At 46.9% G+C, this 14,062-nt stretch overlaps 1 protein-coding gene across 2 annotated transcripts in view; it reads right to left on the reverse strand.

Moving 5' to 3' along the window:
* The window catches only part of RAB11FIP1 (RAB11 family interacting protein 1), a 29,768-nt gene extending 16,004 nt beyond the window's left edge, over positions 1-13,764 (reverse strand). For both annotated transcript variants that reach the window (XM_084879152.1, XM_084879151.1), the window contains exon 1: positions 13,321-13,764. In XM_084879152.1, coding sequence (XP_084735278.1) covers positions 13,321-13,697 — 377 coding nt within the window. In that variant the 5' untranslated portion in view covers positions 13,698-13,764. The remainder of the gene's footprint in view (positions 1-13,320) is intronic.
* Between the last annotated feature and the right edge of the window lie 298 nt (positions 13,765-14,062).

Consider the following 14,062-nt stretch of genomic DNA (forward strand, 5'->3'; position numbering starts at 1 on the left):
GAGAAACATCCTCATTTAGATGACATTTCTCACAAAGAATGACATTTCTTTATCTCAAAAATGGGACCTTTTACCCATTTTACAGATAAAAGAGACTGAGGCTTGCAAGTGAGGTAATTGGTGCAAGGTCTTAGGACTCTTAAGAGGCATGACTGGGTTCTGAATCTTGAACCTGGGACCCTTTGGTCACAGGCCAAACCAGCTAGGGCTCAACTCTTTTTGAGGAAAGTTTGAGCTTCTAATTTAAAAAGAAAGGGGGAGAACCCACCGTAGCTTGCCACCAGTCATTAATCATAAGCTTTCATAAAGTCCAGGGTACAAAGTCATCACAAAGAACTTAACCTGCATGATCAAAATACAGCCGAGATCTGAGAAAATGATGTCAGCTATGATTTTGGACCTTGAGGAGAAACCTTATGGTTTTTAAAACCACAGTCCACAGCTGGAGAGGGAGGGGAGATGCAAGGTCCTGACAGACAGCCCCTGGTCTCTGCCAGCCTGCTGTCTTTCCAGAACATTTCCGGGACCTGGGGGGGGGGGGGGAATAGTTTGCATATTTGTCACTTAGATGTTGAGAGGATTATTTGTATTTTTCCTCTTCTGACAGTCTTGTGCTAAATGGTAGCCTTCGTGAAGAAGGTGGTTACCTTTTGTAAATACCAACTTGAAAAGGGGAAGTTGCTGGAAGCTGAGTCCCAGGGCTCAGAGGACCACGCCAGCCACACGCAGAGAGCTGCCCCTCTCCACCAGGGGATGCGAAGACAGAAGACGAAGACAGAAGACAGGACGGACTTTTAAAGAATACGTACGTGGCAGTTCTTGGGACCAGACCTGCCTTTCCAAAAATATCAGAGCCAACGGCTGTTTATTTTGAGCAAAGCTCCCACCAACTCTAGCATCCGCCCTGCGGGCCTATTATTCCCTGCTGCACAGGTTCAATCCCCAGGTGCTAAAGTGGGATTTGTTTTGGAAGCCCAACACCACTAGGAGGTGTGAAGAGACACTTCACCAACTGGTCCTGTCTGTTTCACAAACAGCCCAAACAAACACCAAGTAACCCCAGAACAGCTCCATGTAAGGAGGTGAGAGGCAGACTGAATCACAGGCGGGGAAGCATCTCATGCATATGTTCAGAAGGTTTAAAAGCCCGTGCTGGGTTTATTAAAGCTAGAAAGGAAGACACGAGCTGTTTCTTCTATTATCAATGTTATCCAAGGGGTATCTGACCCAAGCATACTTTATAACAAGAGTTATAAATCATCCGAAGGAATCCCCAACCAGAACATGTAATGGGGTTTTCATCTTTAAACATCAACTCAATTTTTAAGCATTTCTGTTCATTTGCTTTCAGGTTCGCTGAATTCCAGCACCTTGCGGAAGTAGTTCATCAATAATAAAGCACGGCCACCCAGCGCATGATGTCAGCGTGGGCGCGTCCAGCGATACCTTTCAGGTAGCCGGACGGCTCCCACTATCTCAGAAATCAGGGCCGGGTTCATTTTCCCAGTCCAAAGGGCAGAGAACAGGAGACAGCCACAATCCCAATGCAGCAAGTTTATTTTTAAACCCATGTCTGACAAAACCCTGCCGCCTATCAAAAATGATCCCTTCTATACGCAAATAGTGATTTTTATTTATAATTAAAGTTCAGTTCTTCAAAATTTAATAGGATTTCTGAATACATAGGAAGTGGCAGGAGACTTATGTAAACTATATTTTTAAGTAATAACAGGCACAGGATTAAAATTGAAAACATACAAAATGGTATAGCGCCCTAGCCAGAGGTCACCCACTAGATTCCTGTTCAGGACATATGCCCCGGTGCGTGTGCTCATTCCCCAGTAGGGGGTGTGCAGGAGGCAGCTGAGGTTTCTCCCTCTCCCATCCTCGCTCTTGAAAATCAATAAAAACATATATTTTTAAAATGGTACGGAATGAGCCGAAACCAGTTTGGCTCAATGGATAGAGCATCGTCTTGGGGACTGAAGGGTCCCGGGTTCGATTCCGGTCAAGGGCAGGTTCCTTGGTTGCGGGCATATCCCCAGTAGGGGGTGTGCAAGAGGCAGCTGATCGATGACTCTCTCTCATCGATGTTTCTAACTCTCCATCTCTCTACCTTCCTCTCTGTACAAAATCAATAAAATATATTTTAAAAATAAAATGAAATGGTACGGAATGAAAACTTCAGTCTTCATTACCCTCCATGCTCCTCAGGAAAGTGATAGTCTTGGGCATATACAGCTGCCCTCCTTTTGGGGGATTTCGGTTAGGGTTGTTTATTTTGGTTTGTTTGTTTGTTTGTTTTGTTTTTCATCAAACAACAGCTTAAAAAAAGAAAAATTCTTTTAAGTCTTCTAGGTGTAAGATTAGGTCTAGGACCTAAGAGCAGTAGGGAATGTGAAAAAAGAATGAACTGGGTACAGGAAGGAAAAGAGGTGGGAGGCAGAACTCAGGATCCCCCTTCACCCTTAGCTCCACCCCCAGGGCTGGGTTGGGGAGCTACTGTCTAGATCTGCACTGTCAAATCCCCTGGGCTTTGAAACAGTCCTTTTGAGAGCAGTTCATGCCATCCAACCATGCCCAATTCTCAGGGTTGATTTGCCTCAGAATGTGGTCTCTCAAACACACGGAGAGCGGAGAGCAGTCCCAGGGGCCTTCCATCGGAATGCGGCAGGGTGAGGGCAGCGTGGCCCCGGTCTTGGGAGAGGAGAAGGGCAGGCATTGGAGACTGCACTTGTAAAAGACTGACTGGTATGTCTCAAAACGAATCTTCCTGCAGATGAAGTAAGCCTGTTTTTCCTTCAAAACATTCCTGAGGGCAGGCGCGTGCAGAGAAAGGGTGGCTCCAAAGATTCGGTTCAAATACTGTTTACATGCCCGGCACTGAACAGGCAAAGCAAAGAGGCCAGATTCTGCCCTAAAAAACTTACCCTCTCGGGGGGTGTGGGGGGAGGAGTAGGGGGACAGAGTGAGTTTAGCAACATCGTCACCAAGGGTTGGTGACACTGGCACAACGGCTGCCTTCTTTCTAACTTTAGAGCACAACAAAATCATCAGACATGAAGAGGAACTAGTTTCACCACAAATGAGGACTCGCACACACGAATCCAGTTCTCAGCTCATTTAAACCCCAAGGGGCTCCTAGAACCGCCTCCTTAGGGGTCCCACAAAATGAGTTAATACCGTGTCCTCCAATTGGACAGGGAAAGGCAAGGCAAAGGGGAAGACCACAGCTCTCTACAATACTTCAACGTTTTACAGTATTTGTTTCATGTCAAGGGGGCCTTGTCTGTGGGTCCAGTTTGGACTCAACAGGGACTGCCTGTTTCCTTCCCCCGCACAATCGCAGCGGTGATGTGTGGTGTGAGTCATCTCCACCATGACCCAGCATCGTGACCCAGGGGAGTACGTGACCCAGGGGAGTGAGTATGGCCCACATCGGGAAAGAAGCAGGAAGGACAGAACAGCACCTGATGTGGTGTTTCGAGACAGGGGGCACACTCGGTCTTTCCCAGGTGAAGAAATGTTCACTGTCATCCCCGGGAAACAGAAAGAAAGCTGAAGACCCTGTGGGGCCAGCAGCTGAGCACATCCATACGGGCTCTGAAAAGGAGTGATGGCTGAAATGCCCAGGCTCTTCTTTGAGAAGTGATGCAGAGCAAACAGGGACAGAAGTGTTTATGACCTATAAAACGTTGGCAGTGTGTGCCTTGCAGAAGCTAAGTAGTTTAACCAGTTTTGTTATTGACCAAGGCGGCTGGTCATCATTGCCTAACTCTGAATACAGAATCACCCATCAGCCGCCCTCGCCTCCCCCGGTGGCCCTTCCCCTCTGCCCACTATCAACAGCTTGGAAGGACTCCTGTTAAAATCATGACGGAGGCAAATGGATCGCTTTTTTTGCCCTAATTTTGTTATTCTAATGGCACAAAAGGCTATCTGTGGCCACCAAACTCAATCCTAAAAGTTGATAAGTGACGTGGTATAGGAGAGAGAACAGAAAAAGCCGGCTGAAAATGCTTTTGGCCCTTCCTGTATTATTTGCTCTACAGAAATTCTGTTAGAAAGTAATCAAAGTGAGTTATAGAAATTTTTTTTTTAATTTTCTCATGCTAATCCAACCGTGACCTTTTTATGTATTTTCTTGAAGTCTTTTCCCTGTGCATTTAAATAATCACTAGCTGAGAGACTTCAGGCAAGTTACATAACCTCTCTGTGGCCCGGGCTTCTCCTCTGAAACAGGGTTCAAAGCACCTACCTCATAAGGATGTTATGAAGATTAAATGGCTTCCTATAAGTACAATCCTTAGAATTAGAACAGTGCCTGGTATTAATGAGCACTCGACAAGTGTTAGCTATAATTATTGCTTAGTTATAACCAAAGTACACATGCAATTTTATTTGTAGTAGTTATTTGCATAATTGTCTTAGTTTCTATACCCATCAATTCTAGTGACTATATGACATACTGTGAAATAAATACATATATATATGCATAGTTTACCTATTGAGATGGTTTTCAAAAGGGAATTTAAGAAACCTACAATTCTGACTGACTAGGCATCCAAATATCATCAAATACAAATAACAATGATTTGCATTCAAAGGGGTTAGGAAAAGACTCAATTACAAAATCAGTTTGCATTACACAATTTCCAAAATTAAAACACACATACGAATTTTTAAAATACGATGATCAGTGTATGTTTTCTGTAACTTATGAGAGACATTTAATCAATGGTCTTCAGGGTTTCTACGTAGGTAGGGGAGTTATGAAGCAGAGGGCTTCCAAACTACGTCGGAGATATGCCAAGATGGCATAACTGACTGAAGGATAAGGTTCAAGGCATTTTTTTTTAAGTTGAAAGCAATATTAAACTTCCTGTAGGTAAAGATTAAAGGGAATAACAAGCACCAGTATTTCAAGATTCTGAGAATTAGGAAAATTGACACACTTTTAACCATGTAAATCCCCCCCTGCAATCATTTACTGATCCATTCTTTTCCTTGATCAGATCTCAAAAAGCCACAAATGTTAATATTCTACCTTCAGATCAGGTATCTAGCCTCTAGCCCACATGTAAATGCCACTGAGGGATTCTATAATATGCGGTCTGCTGAAGAACATTCTCATGGCAACCGTGGGGATCCTTTATCACTCATGCAAAGAGATCTTAAGGATGGAAAAAGAAAATGCAATGCTTTGGTTCACCATCTTTTGATCAGGACAAAAGAAACAAACAAACTTCAGCATGACAGACATCAAAAAACATCCAGCCCTAGCCGGTTTGGACTCAGTGGGTAGCGTGTCCGCCTGCGGACTAAAGAGTCCCGGGTTCAATTCTGGCCAAGGGCACTTGCCCAGATTGCAAGCTCAACCCCCAATGTGGTGAACAGGAGGCAGCCAATCAATGATTCTCTCTCATCGTTGATGTTTCTATCTCTCTCTCCCGCTCTGAAATCAATAAAGATATAGTTTAAAAAAACAAAACATCCAGCCTACGTTCAGCCCACAAACGGGACTCACTCCTTTCTAAGAGAGTTCTGGGCAAGGAAGCAGAGTATCTATGATTTATCTTATAATCAAGGTAAGTCCCCGAGGGGTGGGGAAGAAAAACCCCACACCAAGAGCATTCAAAATCCTGTTTTAACAACGGATGATTAGTGAAAATGAAAAGTTCCATTGGTGTAAACGGAAAACCCCACAGGACTGGCGCTGTAGGAGGCGACACCCTTGAAGCTATATCCCAGGACCCAGCCCACCACTGGCTCCCTGCACACAGGACACCCATTCTTTATGATCACAAGAGGCCTTTTCAGACCAGACTTTCGGGAAGCCTTAATTGTTCTACCTAGGTTAGCCACGTCCATTTTAATAAAAGAGCATTTATATTAAAAGTGAAGTGTGCAGCAGCCAGCAGCACCTTTAGAAACATTTTTTCTGGGGTTTCTTGAAAATGCCTTCCCTCTCACTCCCATTCAGAGGCCAACACTCAGGAAAAGACACTTAATTACCACTGCCTTTTCTCTCCCCACAGGCACATTCCTAACTGTGTCCCTCGGGGACACGGGGAGACTCAAGCCCTGATTTCTTTCTAACAGATTATCTACAGACCTCTCCCTCCAGGAAAGGAATTTCTTGTCTCATTAGTGACTAAAAGCAACTCCTTTGCCAAAAGCATCATTAAGCACCAAGTTGCAGAGACAACCTGCTTCTTTAATGTTCAGAAAGGGCACAGACAAGCAAGCCATACCCCAAACTGGGAGACTGAATGGGCAGAGCTTTGACCTCACACTTCGGACACCCCTAGTCTTTAATCCACTGGATTAAATGTAAGATTAAAGAGTTCTCGCCGAAGCCGGTTTGGCTCAGTGGATAGAGCGTCGGTCTGCGGATCGAAGGGTCCTGGGTACGATTCCGGGCAAGGGCACGTATCTTGGTTGCGAGCACATCCCCAGTGGGGGGCATGCAGGAGGCAGCTGATCGATGTTTCTCTCTCATCTATGTTTCTAGCTTTCTATCCCTCTCCCTTCCTCTGTAAAAAATCAATAAAATATATTTAATTTAAAAAACAAGAGTAATCTTAGGTATATATTAAAATACTTCAGTTTTAATTACCATCTGTCCTAGAGGTCTGTGCCTAAGGGACTGCAAGTGTGTGTGTGTGTGTGTGTGTGTGTGTGTGTGTGTGTGCGCGCGCGCATGTGGGAGCTCGTTCACTCTCAGAGACTATGCATGTATGGGCCCTGCGTTGGGTCACACAGCAAAAATAAGACCAGTGATCTCTGGCCAAGGGAGAAGCAGGGAAAAGTGGGCTTGGTCTCTTTCTGAGCCAGCTGGGACACAAGATGTGACCCAGGACACCTCCTTAAAGTAAGCAGAACCCTCTTGTCAAGTTTTTTTCCAAGACAAAAATCCCGGCAACAGGCTGTCGCTGTTGTTGGAATTCAAAGGCCTGAGAATTTAGAGATCTACACCAAACCCAGAACCCAAGGCCACCCAGGGGACTGCTCTGAAGTGAAGATAAAGCCTAAAATGACTCCCGTTCCCTCTCTTCACTTGGGCTAGGGCTTCCTAATCTGAGGAGCAGTGTTCTAGGACAGATGGCAATTAAAACTGAAGTATTTTAATATATACCTAAGATTACTCTTAGAGGAAGGAACAGGGATATCAGCAAATACATGTTTGAGTTCTTGACATTTTAATTAGCACATGTATTGCTTTTAATGTAAGTATAACATTTTTCAGTTAATAACTACAATTAAAATGACCTACTATTTATAAAAACTTCCCCCTCGTGGCAGTTGGCGAAATACAAAAGAGTCTTTGTAACCAGAAGGAAGTTTAAGCAAAAGGAAAAAGGCACAGGACTTTCATACGCATACTTTCCCTAATGTGAAAAATATTTAAATGGTTGACTTGCTTGCCCCAAAGTTTTATTTCCCATTTCTGGGTTTACTGTTCCTAATGTTACATATTATTTTCCCCTTTCTTAGTTAGTCCTGTGTTCCTTGAAGCAGTGACTTCACCAGCCATGCTGGAACACACCAGTAAGACTGCATCAGCCATGCTATTACAAAACAAAGACTAGGCCTGTATTAAAACTGTAAATACTTGAAGACACACATACACACACCCTGGTTTCAGCGATGTTTCCTACTCACAGGAGTCACTGCCCAAAACTGTTTTTGCAATGGTGACCTCACCCTGTCATAGTGACTGTTGGGGAAAGAAAGCAGCCACCACTTCCTGGTTCATTTTCAACAGCCAGCTCTCCTGGTTTTATTTGTTCATTCTTATCACTTCCTCCCATTCATCCTCACCCACATCCAATCCAACACAAGCCACGCCAACTGAGCCTCCAAAATATTTTTGAAATCGACCCACCTGTGTCCATCTCGGCAGCCATCACCCTAACCCCGTGGTCGGCAAAGGCATTAGTCAACAGAGCCAAATATCAACAGTACGACGACTGACATTTCTTTTGAGAGCCAAATTTTTTAAACGTAAACTTCTTCTAACGCCACTTCTTCAAAACAGACTCGCCCACGCCGTGGTATTTTGTGGAAGAGCCACACTCAAGAGGCCAAAGAGCCACATGTGGCTCACGAGCCAAAGTTTGCCAACCTCGGCCCTAACCCAAGCCACCACCATTGGTCACCTGGATTACATCAGTGGCCTCCCATTTGGTGTGTCTGATTCCAGGCTAGGCTTATTTCAGATCCTTTTTTCACCCAACAGCCACAGCAATCTCTAATGCAATGGATTGCACCGCCTCACTGGCTTCCCAGAATTCTTAAATAAAGCCCTGCCTTCCCCGTCAGCCTCAATCTACACAATCTCTCTAGCCACCCCAGGGCCTTTTCACAGGCTGCCCACCCCATCGGGCCTTCCTCCTCTACTTCTCACTAGAAAAACTCCTGCTTATTCTCGGGTCTCTGCCTCAGAGGGGCTATCTGCAATATTCTTCTTTAAGTCATGTCTTCTGTGGTCTTTCCTCTTAGGATACCCTGTTCTCTTCCTCCACAGTGCTTATCATGATACATGGTTATTTATTTATGTGTTCATTTGTTTCATGTCTATATACCCCAGGAGGCTGTGGGGTATATAGACATGAAACAAATGAACACATAAATAAATAACCAAGGATCATGTCTGTTTTGGTCACCACTGTTTACACTTGTATACCAGTACCTGGGACATAGTAGGTGTTAAAAAATATTTATGAAAAGCATGGATAGACTTTAAAGACAAGAAGGAGAAAAGCAGTTAGAGCTTTCCCCATGCTCACTGAATGTCTTACAAATAAAATCACAATCAAATAATACCGTGAAAAACACAACGGAACACCTTTAATACAATAACTTTGAGGTACCTTCCCCCTTCTTAGTCATTCCCCTCCATTGCCATAAACAGGTTAGGGTTTATCCAGAGGAGACAGAGAACTGTCTTGGCATTGAGCTATCCGTGTCCCACACTGGAGTGGGAGGGGACTGTGGCTGGGTGACAGGTAGGAGGGTTTCCAGGAAGGCCCAAGGGGAATCATATTTAAGGGGAATCCCGAGAAAGGAAGGACTTAACAATATTGCTCAAATTTTCCAGTCTGTTACGAAAATCTTACGAGTATGTTTAGGAAACCTAAATGTATAAGCACTAACGCTGACTGCTTGTAATTGGTGCATTACACATCTCTGTGGTCCTCTAAGTCACTTCCCTGCATCCAGCTCTCCCAGAAAAACGGCTCTCTGGCCTTTATTTCTTTTTAATAACCCAAATTTCCTTTGGCAACTTATAGCATTCTTCTACACTTACAGCTCTTCAAAATAGTTAGCCTTTATTAATATTCAAATCCTTTCAAATACAACCAAATCCCCCCTTAAATGTTAAAGACATATAGGAAAATGACTTTCCACCACTCACACTCTCTCTTCATATCTGGAAGACTATTCCAGTATTTTGTTATATATGTATTTTATTGATTTTTTACAGAAAGTAAGGGAGAGCCAGAAACATCGATGAGAGAGAAACATCCATCAGCCGCCTCCTGCACACCCTCCACCGGGGATGTGCCCGCAACCAAGGTATATGCCCTTGACCGGAATCAAACCTGGGACCCTTGAGTCCAAAGGCCGGGGCTCTGTCCACTGAGCCAAACTGGTTAGGGCTATTCCAGTATTAAGTTGCATGATATTTAGTTACACAATGGCCTTCCAGTCACCAGCCTTAATGAATATTTATTTTTAATCTGTTAACTGATAATTTCCCCAAATTTTGTTGCTCTTACCATGCTAAAAAAAAAACAACACACACACACACACACACACAGTTTTAATTGATCTAGAATCCCACACTACATGAGACTAGAGAGCTGAGGAGAGAACCCTACATGTTAGTCACCTGATTCTGCCTCTCAGATTCAGGTCTGTTTTATGACCAGGAGACTTAACTGATTCCCATTTAACCAAGGCCCAACTGAGACCTGAGAGGTCTTTAATAGGTAAGCTTTAAGTGCAAAACCAATTCATTCTATGTATTCTTAAGTAAAGGGACTAAGTATGACTCTTCCCTATTAAATGTACCCTATCCTACGTCAGCCTCTGGTGCTTCAAAGATGTGTGTCATCACACTAAAGTCAAGGTCTGTGAAATCTGAGTCATTATAAAAAGTATATTCTCTTGACTCCAAAGATACAACCGATGGAGGCTTATCAAAAGAACAAGTGGAAATATTAGCACAGTTAGCTCTTAATGCCTTGAGTTTCAGCTTCTAGACTCATAATAAAAGTCATACTCTATAACAGCAACCTTATTTGCTAGAGATGAACACACACACATACACACACACACTTACACACACACACACACACACACACACACAAACCTACAGACCAAGATTTGAGCTTTTGACCCTGGCCAGTGTTATAAGTGGTTAGAGTGTCTGCCTGGGCACCAAAGGGTCACAGGTTCAATTTCCAGTCAAGGGCACATACCTCAGTTTAGGGTTCACTCCCTCTCACCCCACCCACCACCCACCCCCTGTTGGAATGAGAGTGGGAGGCAACCAGTCAATGTGTCTCTCTCACCTCACACCTCTCACCTCTGTCTCTGTCTTTCTCGCTTTCTCTTTCCCCCTCCCCCTTCCACTCTCTGAAAAGCAATGGGGAAAATATCTTCAGGTGAGGATTAACAACAACAAAATTTTTTTAATTTTGAGCTTTTGTTTTGTTTCTGGTTTTTAATGTCTAAAGTGGAGTCAAACCATTAATGACTAGTTCAAATGACTTCCTAGCCCAACCAGTTTCTGTTAAAATTCTGTCTCTCGTGTATATCTCATTTTCCAAATCCCAGCTATCTTGAGGGCCCAAGTGATGGGCCCTGGCATCAGACAGAGTTTGTTTAACTGGGTTCCCAGCACCTCGGAAAGTCTCAGGAAGTGATCAATGGAATGCCTGTAGTTTCACCTACTGCTAGAGGAGCAAATAAAAGAAGCCTTCCTTAGTGAATATAAAAAATAAAAATAAAATAAAAACATCACTAAGTGCTATTTCCTACAAACTGATACTTTGACTAACGGGGTAATCGGTTCATATAATAGTGGCAGGAGTAACCAATCTGGGTTTAGGATTACAACGGAGAGGATGTGAAAATGAAGATGCAAAGCCTAAACACTTCCTGAAATAGGGAACTTAAGGAGGTTTTCACTCCTCACAAAGCAGTAACAGAACTTTTTGAGCCTACATATGGACCCCCTGAACCCAGGAACCCAGAAACAACTGACAAACATTAATTAAGTCAGGACACAAGCTCCATTTAAATAGGGAAACGGGTTTTGAGAGACTGAGCAGCCTGTGGCCCAACCATGAGTCAGGACCAGACCCAGGGAGGGTCCAGAACCCCACCTCTGGCAGGGAGACGCACTCTTTCTTTCAAGAGAGAAAAACGCTCCCGTAAGAAGCAGATGGCAGAGACAGATGATAATATCCACACATCTTGGGTTGGGACCGAATAAAGGACCGCCAATGGCTCCCAGTTGAAGCCGGAAAGGCCCCAAATGTCATTTAAGAAAATGAAAAATGAGCACAGCTTCGGCCTCTCCTCAGCAAAGACGCTGTTCACCTGATGGCTTGTAAGTTGATGCCATGAAGATACCCCATCCATCCTCACCTACGGCTCTCCATCTTTATCTGATTTGAGTTCAAAAATACCTATTCATCTTTGGCCAGATAAGCGAATCAGGTATTACATTTGCAAGCATGCGCGCTGAAATTGGACCCACCCTACAGAGAAAGGAGTCCGGTAACTTCAAACCCTCTCTGGCTTTTCCTGTCTCCTTCGCAGGAGAAAGTTAAAAACCTGTTGGTATCTAAAGCACAAAATGTGAATCAGTGTGCTTCATAAACTGTGGGGGCTAGGAGACAACATGACTGGCTTGCATATTTAAGGTCCAGCAAGTAGCCAATTAAGCAAAGCAAGGCTTAGGTTTGGGTATACAAGATGAACAAATGCTCCATTCCAAACACGTGTGAAAGACAACAGATAACTGGGTAACATCTTGGAGTGAACTGAGTTTTGCCCAGTTTTGCTGAGTTTTGCCCAGTAGGAGTGAGTTACCCTAACTGACAGTGGTCGGCAAACTCATTAGTCAACAGAGCCAAAAATTAACAGTACAACGATTGAAATTTCTTTTGAGAGCCAAATTTTTTAAACTTAAACTTCTTCTAATGCCATTTCTTCAAAATAGACTCGCCCAGGCTGTGGTATTTTGTGGAAGAGCCACACTCAAGGGGCCAAAGAGCCACATGTGGCTCTCGAGCCGCAGTTTGTGGACCACGGCCCTAACACATAACTCTTGACTGGGAGCTACGGGTGAGCAGCCATCTGGAGGGAGTAGGGCCAGAGAGAACTTGACAAAGAAACACAATGCCTACCTCCCAGTTGAGCTGGGCCAAGGGCAGACCCTGGCTCCAGCCATCGCTGAGAAATCCTTACTCATTTGGGGCCCAGGCAAACAGGGTTAAATATTTTTCAGTCTGAAGGTGGTGCATTCTTTGGGGAGGGAGGGGTAAATTCTCTTCACCATCTACCGGGGCCTTGGGCGAAGGTGGGGGTTTGGGGAGGAGATAGCCATCACCTTGCAACCTGCGCACCCCATTCCTGGCCCCCACCTTCACCCACTCCTCACTGTAACGCCCCGCTCAGTCCAGGGGTGAGCCTCCGGAGCCAGGGAGTGTCAGTGGGTTGCATTCCTCCAGTTAATCCTCTCTGCGCCAAGGCCCAGCCGACCCCAGCTCGGTCAGTGCCCAGAGCAGTGACATACCTAGGAGGCTTTACCTAATGAATGCGAATATCAAATACACACACTACCCACACTAATAACAGGAATTCGTCGGGCCACCTGTAGTTTTCAGTTCATCAAAGATGCATGAGGTGCTTGCTTACTGAGTTTCAGGCGCTGAGCGACGCCAGGCAGATACAGAATACCCCCCTCCCCTCCCCTCTCTCCTTCCCTCCCTGCGTTCGGAGCCCGCACGCCGGGGAGCTGGCGCGGGGGCCGGAGGGAGGAGTGGGAGCTGGGAGAGAATGCTCGTGCTGGTCCAGGGGTTCCTCCCGAAAGGTGTCCCTCTGTCCGTCCCCCTGAGACCCAGCAGCGCCTGCACTCCGCCTTCTAAGAGGATCTCAGCGCCCCGGCCACCTGCACGGCCCCCGCCGGGCTCCCGGTCCTCCCCCGGGTCCCGATCCTCCCCCGGGCTCCCCGGTCTCCCCGGGCTCCCGGCTCCCGGGCCTCCCCCGGCTCCCGGGCCTCCCGCTGGCCGCACTCACTGGGTCTTCCTGCGGCCCTGGTCCCGGTGCAGCTCCCGCAGGTCCACCTCCACGCGCCCCAGGAACTTGTCGAGGCCGAGCAGCGCGCGGTGCAGCACGGTGAGCTGCAGGGTGGCGGCGGCGGCGGGCGCGGCCCCGGCGGACAGCAGCGGCGGCAGCTCGAAGGTGGCCTCCTCGCGCCACACGGGCGCGCCCAGGCTGCGCTCCGACACCGAGGTGGCGTACTTCTCCTTGCCCACCTGGATCACCGCGTACGCGTCGCTCGTGCCCCCGGGGCCCTTGGCCCGCAGGCCCCGCGCCTGCAGCACCGTCACCTGCACGTGGGTCGGGGACCACACGGCTCCCGGGCCCCGGCCCGCCGCAGCCGCCAGGGACATGGTGACAGCGCCGCGGGAGTGCTCTACGGAGGGATGAGCTGACCGCCGCAACCCGCGGCCTCTAAGCCCGCCCCGCCGGCCCGGCCTCTTTAAGGCTTCCGGCCACGCCCCCTACAGGCCACGCCCCCGCGCCAGCCACGCCCCGCACTGCCACCCCGGCCTCCTTAAGGTTTCCGGCCACGCCCCTTATGGCCCCGCCCACCGGCTGCGGAGCAGCCCTGCGAGGCCCCGGCACCGGGGCGGCCGGGCGCGGAGGGCGGGGCGGGGCGGCCGCGGGGCGGGGCGGGGCCGGAGAATGTGGGGCTGGGAGGCGGTAGGTAGGTGAGCGAAGGAATCCGCCACCGAGGTCGCCGGGCCCAAGCGGA

Source organism: Pipistrellus hanaki (assembly GCF_964339955.1).
Source record: "Pipistrellus hanaki genome assembly, chromosome: 3".
Lineage (NCBI taxonomy): Eukaryota > Metazoa > Chordata > Mammalia > Chiroptera > Vespertilionidae > Pipistrellus > Pipistrellus hanaki.